Source organism: Pocillopora damicornis, chromosome 13 (genome assembly GCF_964200805.1).
Source record: "Pocillopora damicornis chromosome 13, jaPocDami1.2, whole genome shotgun sequence".
Taxonomy (NCBI): Eukaryota; Metazoa; Cnidaria; class Anthozoa; order Scleractinia; family Pocilloporidae; genus Pocillopora; species Pocillopora damicornis.
The window spans coordinates 9,830,408-9,838,257 of NC_142682.1; the positions used below are offsets into that span (position 1 = coordinate 9,830,408).

Sequence of the window (7,850 nt, forward strand, 5' to 3'; positions counted from 1 at the left end):
ACTGTTTATTTATGTCAAAAATCTGTCATCACAATGAAAAACCAAGTGCGACCGGTTTGTTCACCAAAGGACAAAATTTGGTCGCGGGCGGACAAACTTCAAAGATGCCGTCGACTACCTCTGGAGCAGGCCAAATTGAGACAAATTTTGGAAAACAATAGCGAGGGTGTTTTAATTCGGAAATGATTTGACAGGTGATATGTAGCAGAGTCTCTATGCTATAGACTTCGCGGCAAAATTGGTCACGTTCTCATTTCGCAACAACATGAATCCAGCCACGGGCAACCAATACTTTCCGTATGAAATGGGGCAACAATATCCTCAATATCCACCAGGATGGATATATCCGTTGCCTAGCACTTACAATTTTAATGATCGAGGAACTGCAAGCCCATCTCCTTCAACCGCAAGTTCTGGCTCGTTGTCAGAATCCTTTCCGTTCGTCGAAGACGGCTCAATGCCGGAATCATCCCAAACTTCTTCGCGCCGTACATCTTCCGAGAACAAGAAGGCCCAGGAACGATGGACTAAAGATGAGGAAAAACTGTTAGTCCAACTATGGGCTGAAAAACACGATCAGTTAGAAAGCAGAGAGTGCAGGAAAACGTGGGCCTGGATCGCTGAGAAGATTTCGAAAGCGCTACAGTCCAACAAGACGGCCGACAAATGTATTCGGAAAATGAAGTACATCATAGAAAGATACAAGAATGCAAAAGATTGGAACAAAAACCAAACAGGGGGAAACCTTAGGAAATCCGTCTACTACGATGAGGTCGATAAGATCCTTGGATGCCGCGACCTAGTAACCTTCAATAATGTAGCCGAAGCGGGGATCAGCGGCGAAAGTGCCCCCCAAATTGTAGCTGAATCAAGTGATACTACTGGCGAGAACAGTACTTCATCTAGCCCCAATGTGCTACAAACTCCAGCTGAAAAGAGAAGAGCGTCAAAGAAAGGGAAACGAGCTTCGAAACGCAAAGCTCCTGATAATGACAGCGACGAAGAGTTCAAGATGGCTCTAAAGGATATGAGGCAGCAGGGGGAGAAAGTTACAGCATTTATGGATTCTTTGCAACAATCACAGACGCAGCAGCTAGCCATGATGAACCAATTTATGGGCTCCATTGTGAAAATCCTTGGCCAACAGAATGAGAAAGACAACTGAACTTTAATTCAAGACTGTTTTGGACTATTGGGAGACAATCATTATCGACCATTATCAAAAGACATGTTATTGTTTATGTTGCGAATCGATCAAACGAAATTATGGAAACAAATGAATGTACTGCTTGAACTGATTTCTTGTTGTAAATGCAAAAATTATCTTTATCACACACTTCTCTTTAAAAAGGGATTTGAAGAATCATAGACTGTTTTTTAGCAACTCTCTTATATCTTCCCCGTCCTGCATTAAGTCATTGTTCTGTTCGTTTCCGCGGTCATCATCGTCATCGTAAAAATCATCCTCCCATTCGTGCCCAATTTTAATGCAAAAGTTATGCAGCACTGCACAAGCAATGGCAATCTTCACAGAAGAAGTTATTCTGCTATCCAACCGCTTTTGTAGAATTCGCCAACGACATTTGAGGCAGCCAAAAGCGCACTCGATGGTTACTCGTGCAGACGACAGTTCCTTGTTAAATGTTATCTCGCCAGGGTCACGCGTCGCTTCAGGATAAGGCTTCATAAGCCAGGGGGAAATAGGGTATGCGCTGTCTCCTACCAGGTAAGGCTGAATATCTGTGATGCCGATTCTTTCAACGGGTTCCTTGAGTATATCTCCGTTGCTTGCTCTTAGATAAAACGAGCTGTTTCGATATACCCTAGCGTCGTGGATACTTCCCGGATAACCCGCTGCAAAGTCAAGAAATAATCCCTTACCGTCAGCAACGGCCTGAATAATGAAATCATGTTGCTGATTTCGACTAAAATAATCAACAGCACTGTCTCTAGGAGCAACTATTTTGATATGAGTGCCATCTATGGCCCCAACAATGTTTGGAAGTCGTGATTTGTCCGTAAATGTCTCTATACACCTCATTGTCTCGGCCACTGTTGTTGGGAATTCGATGTACTCATTCCTTAAGTCATAAAGAGCCTCAACCACGTCTTGACAAGCCTCTATTGCTGTAGTTCTGCCGACGTTTAGCGCAGGTCCTTTTGTTTCGTATGAATTTCCGTGTGCAAGGTGAAGCAAACCACAAGCAAGGACCTTTTCAGGAGTGAGGCAATTTCGCAGAACTGTATTCTGTCTCGTCAGCCGGTTACGAATTACGTTGAGCAACAAATCAAAGCTGTCTCTGTTCATTCGTAAGAGCCTTCGAAAGTAGTCCCCAGGTATTGTTCGATCAGCATAATAGATCTCGAACCACGATTCGACTGGACGAGGAAGAGTCCAATAGTATGGTGCTTGTCTTCGATAACGATTTCGTTGTCGGCGAATACATCGTGTCACTAGAATGTTTTGTGCACGTAAATTCTATATTAATAACAGACAACATATCATTAAATTGATATTGATATTTGCTTGCTGATGAAGAACCAGAAAATAGAAGAAAAATATTATTGCTAGAATTCTTCGTGGAAACATTTTGAGATCCCTCGTGTCGCGGTTTGTGGATTGAAACAGCGGGTAAAGGCTGCTTCGCGGGAAACTGCGTGACGCTCACAGCATGGTGTGATGTTTTGTTCACAGATTTTGTTCTCAAGTGCGACTGTACCTTTCCGGACAAATTTTTTTGTCACTGGCCGATTTCAAGTCAGATTTGTCCTGGACAAATCTGAAATTGTCCTCTAGTGCGACTTGGCCCTAAGTTACACTGGCTTCAGTATTAGCTTTCTTAGAACAACCTTTGCCACATTTCCCTACATGAAATAGGTTTTTGACGCTCTAACTTATCGAAAATATGTTTTGGTGCGTTTGCAGGGAGTTGGGGCTAGTTTGAGCTGGTTGGAACAGGGAAACCGTCAGTTGAAAGCAATGTGTATTCCCTGTTTTACCTAGTCAACAAAGTTTCTGGACGTTTAAAGCCAAAAACCATGACCTGTATAAAAAGGGTTCGTTGGAGTTACCTCAAATAGGCGTAGGCCTTCGATGACGGAGGTGAAATCAGCTTTACTTGTGCCGCTATTTTTGAGTTTCTCATTTTCACGTGTTCAAGCTTCAAACTTCATAGCACCCACAATATGTTTTGCTTTGTTAACAACAACACTGGGCTTCCTTGAGCTATATATCACAAAAAGAAAAAAAGCGTTTTTGCTTTTTTGTTGCTAAAACACGTTGGAATCAGCTAAATAGCATAAAAAGCATATTTTGGTTTGTTTGCCGTAAAATTGTGTCGTTGCCAGCATTATTGCACCTGGAAAAGGTTTGCTTCCAGTTTGCAGCGGGTCACCCTGGCTTTTTACTTCATTTTACTCAAAACAACGTTTTTACTTGTGTCTGGCTAAGTGACGCTGTTTTAGAATCCTTTTTCTGAGAACAACCTTTACCTCTGTTTTCGTAACCAAACTACACTTTCCATGCTCTATATTACTGGAAAAATGTTTTGGTTTGTCGGCAACTAAATTAGATTATCTTTGAGCCGTATATCACAAAAACCAGCGTTTTTGCCTTTCTGTGTTTAAAATACGCTGCGTTTAGCTTTATTAGAGGAGAAACATGTTTGGGTTTGTTTGCCGTAAAATTGGGCTCTTCCCAGCGTTATTGCACCGGGAAAAGGTTTTCTGCCAGTTTTCAGCGAGTCATGCTGATTTTTATCTCATTTTGCTCAATAGAACGTTTTCGTTTGCCTTCGGCTAAGTTACGTTGTTTTCAGTATTATGTTTCTGAGAACGGGCTTTTCCTTGTCGTCCTACGTAAACTGTGCTTTTGACCCTTTATCTTATCGAAAACATGTTTTGGCGGGTTGGCAATGAGATCGGATGTTTCGAGCATTTTGTTACAAAAAAACAGCGATTTCGTTTTTCGTTTCGGAATACCCTTGTTTGAGTCTCATAGTAGCGAAAATAGGTTTTGTGTATGTTGGCAACAAAATCGCGCTGCTTTGAGTTTTATATCACAAAAAAGAGCGTTTTTGCTTTTTCGTTGCTAAAACACGTTGGACTCAGCTTTATAGAACAAAAAACATGTTTTGGTTTGTTTGCTGTAATATTGGTTTTTTTTCAGTGCTATTGCACCAAAAAAAGGTCTTCTTCCACTATGCGGGGAGTCACCCTGATTTTCACTTGATTTTACTCAAACGACGGTTTTGCTTTCTTTTGGCTAAGTTACGCTGTCTCAGAATCGTCTTTCTGAGGCCAACCTTGTTCTCTGTTTCCGTAACCAAACTACACTTTGGACCCTCTATATTACTGAAAAATGTTTTGGCTTGTTGGCAGCTAAATTTTTCGTTTCCGTTTATTTTCGGGTAAGTTACGCTGTTTTCAGGATTCATGTTTGGAGGAACAGCCTTTACCTTTTTTGGTACATAAACTGCGCTGTTAACCCTTTATCTTACCGAAAACATGTTTTGGGTTTTTGGCAACTACAGTGGAAGCTGCGAGCCTTAGCTCACAAAAGACAGCAATTCGGCTTTTCGTTGCAAAATACGCTGCTTTAACCTTCATAGCAACGAGAATATGTTTTGGTTTGTTGGCAACAAAATTAGGCTTCTTTGAGGCTTATATCACAAAAAACAGCGTCTTTGCTTTTTGTTGAGAAAGACGTTGCAACCAGCTTTATAGCACCACACCATATTTTGGTTTGTTCGTCGTAAAATTGTGTTGTTGACAGCGTTATTGCACCGGGAAAAGGTTCTCTTCCAGTCTGCAGCGAGTCACCCTGCTTTTCGCTTGATTTTACTCAAAACAACGTTTTTGCTTGTGTTTGGCTAAGTTACAACGGTTTTGCTAGCTTTTGGCTTGGTTGCGCTGTTGTCAGCATCATCTTTCTGAGAACAACGTTTTCTTCCTTTTTTCGTTACCAACCTACCCTTGTAAATTACGCTGCTTTCAGTTTGATGGCACCAAAAACATGTTTTTTTTTGTTGGCAACTAAATTGGGCTGTTTTGAGCTTTATGTTGCGTGCTCCTTGCTAAAATACGGTGTTCTCAGCTTTATAGCACCAAAAACATGTTTTGCTTTGTTTGCCGTCAAATTGGGCATTTTCCAGCATTTTGCAGCGGTAAATGGATTTCTTTTCCAATTTTTAACGAGTGACGCTGATTTTTACTCGATGGCACTCAAAACAACGTTTTCGCCTGTTTTTTGGCTAACTTACGCTGTTTTAAACATTATCTTTCTAAGAACAACCTTTACCACTTTTTCCTACATGAAATACGTTTTTGACGCTCTAACTTATCAAAAACACCTTTTGGTTTGTTTGCAGCGAGTTTGAGCTGGTTTGAGCTTTGTGTCACAAAAGAGGGCGTTTTTCCTTTTCTGTGTCTAAAATAAGCTGCTTTAAGCTTTTTTGCAGCAAAAACATGTTTTGGTTCCTGTGCCGTAGAATAGTGCTGTTTCCAACGATATTGCATGGGGAAATGGTTTCCTGCTAGTTTGTAGTGAGTGACGTAGATTTTTACCAGATTTTATTGATTTTACTAAAAGTAACGTTTCTGCTTGTCTTCTGCTAAGTTACGCTGTTTTCTCGGTTTTGTAACTAAACTACACTTTTGACGCTCTATCTTACCGAAAACATGTTGTGGTTTGTTCGCAACGAAATTGGGCTGCTTTGAAATCTAGATCACGAAAAACAACCCTTTTCCTTTTCTTTGCTAAAATACGTTGCACTCAGCTTTATAGCACAAAATACATGTTTTTATTTGTTTGCCGTAAAATTTAAATTCAGCCTTATTGAACAGAAAAAGGTTTTCTTCCAGTTTGCAGCGAGTCACTTTTAGTTTCACTTGATTTTAATCAAAACAACGTTTTCGTTTGTTTTCGCACCTTGAACGCCCAGTATAGGTACGAGAAAAAAGGAAAAGGCTGTTCTGGAAAACATAATACTGAAAACAGCGTAACTTCCCCGAAAATAAACGGAAACGCTTGTTTTGAGTAAAATCAAGTAAAAATCAAAGTGACTCGCTGCAAACTGGCGGAAAACATTTTTCCGGTGCAATATCGCAGGAAACAGCCCAATTTTACGGCAAACAAACCATAACATGTTTTTCCTGCAATAACGCTAAACGCAGCGTATTTAAAACACAGAAAGGTAGAAATGCTCTTTTTTGTGACGCAAGGCTCAAGGTAACCTAATTAGGTTGCCAACAAGCCAAATATTTTTTCGGTAATATAGGGCGTCCAAAGTGTAGTTTGGTTACGGAAACAGAGAACAAGGTTGTCCTCAGAAAGACGATTCTGAGACAGCGTAACTTAACCAAAAGCGAGCAAAACCGTCGTTTGAGTAACATCAAGTGAAAATCAGGGTGACTCCCTGCACACTGGAAGAAGGCCCTTTTTTTGGTGCAATAGCACTGAAAACAACCCAATATTACAGCAAACAAACCAACACATGTTTTTCGTTCTATAAAGCTGAGTCTAACGTGTTTTAGCAACGAAAAAGCAAAAACGCTTTTTTTTGATATAAAACTCAAAGCAGCGCGATTTTGTTGCCAACATACAAAAACGTATTTTCGCTACTATCAGACTCAAAAAAGGGTATTCACAAACGAAAAACGAAATCGCTGTTTTTCGTAACAAAATGCTCAAAACATCCGATCTCATTGCCAACACGCCAAAGCATGTTTTCGATAAGATAAAGGGTCAAAAGCACAGTTTACGTAGGAAGACAAGGAAAAGCCCGTTCTCAGAAACATAATGCTGAAAACAACGTAACTTAGCCGAAGGCAAACGAAAACGTTCTATTGAGCAAAATGAGATAAAAATCAGCATGACTCGCTGAAAACTGGCAGAAAACCTTTTCCCGGTGCAATAACGCTGGGAAGAGCCCAATTTTACGGCAAACAAACCCAAACATGTTTCTCCTCTAATAAAGCTAAACGCAGCGTATTTTAAACACAGAAAGGCAAAAACGCTGGTTTTTGTGATATACGCCTCAAAGATAATCTAATTTAATTGCCAACAAACCAAAACATTTTTCCAGTAATGTAGAGCATCAAAAGTGTAGTTTGGTTACGATAACAGAGGTAAAGGTTGTTCTCAGAAAGAGGATTCTAAAACAGCGTCACTTAGCCAGACACAAGTAAAAACGTTGTTTTGAGGAAAATGAAGTAAAAAGCCAGGGTGACTCGCTGCAAACTGGAAGAAAGCCTTTTCCAGGTGCAATAACGCTGGCAACGCCACAATTTTACGGCAAAAAAACCAAAATATGCTTTTTATGCTATATAGCTAATTCCAACTTGTTTTAGTAACAAAAAAGCAAAAACGCTTTTTTTTGTGATGTATAACTCAAGGAAGCCCAGTGTTGTTGTTAACAAAGCAAAACATATTGTGGGTGCTATGAAGTTTGAAGCTTGAACACGTGAAAATGAGAAACTCAAAAACAGCGGCACAAGTAAAGCTGATTTCACCTCCGTCATCGAAGGCCTACGCCTATTTGAGGTAACTCCAACAACCCCTTTTTATACAGGTCATGGTTTTCGGCTTTAAACGTCCAGAAACGCTGTTGACTAGGTAAAATAGGGAATACACATTGCTTTCAACTGACGGTTTCCCTGTTCGAACTAGCTCGAACTAGCCCCAACTCCCTGCAAGCGCACCAAAACATATTTTCGATAGGTTAGAGCGTCAAAAACGTATTTCATGTAGGTAAGATAAAAGGTCAAAAGCGCAGTTTTCGTAGGGAAGAAAGGAAAAGCCCTTTCTCAGAAACATATCGTTGAAACAGCGTAACCTAGCCGGAAAGAGA

General features: G+C 40.4%; 1 protein-coding gene across 1 annotated transcript; it reads left to right on the plus strand.

Moving 5' to 3' along the window:
- The first annotated feature begins 265 nt into the window (after positions 1-265).
- On the plus strand, positions 266-1,298 carry LOC149035409 (uncharacterized). The gene has a single exon (XM_089191982.1). The coding sequence runs from the start codon at positions 266-268 to the stop codon at positions 1,163-1,165; it is 900 nt and encodes a 299-aa protein (XP_089048108.1). The 3' UTR covers positions 1,166-1,298.
- Positions 1,299-7,850: the final 6,552 nt, after the last annotated feature.

Excerpts from the sequence above, each read along its gene's own strand:
- LOC149035409 (XM_089191982.1), top strand. The coding sequence starts at position 266 with ATGAATCCAGCCACGGGCAACCAATACTTTCCGTATGAAATGGGGCAA.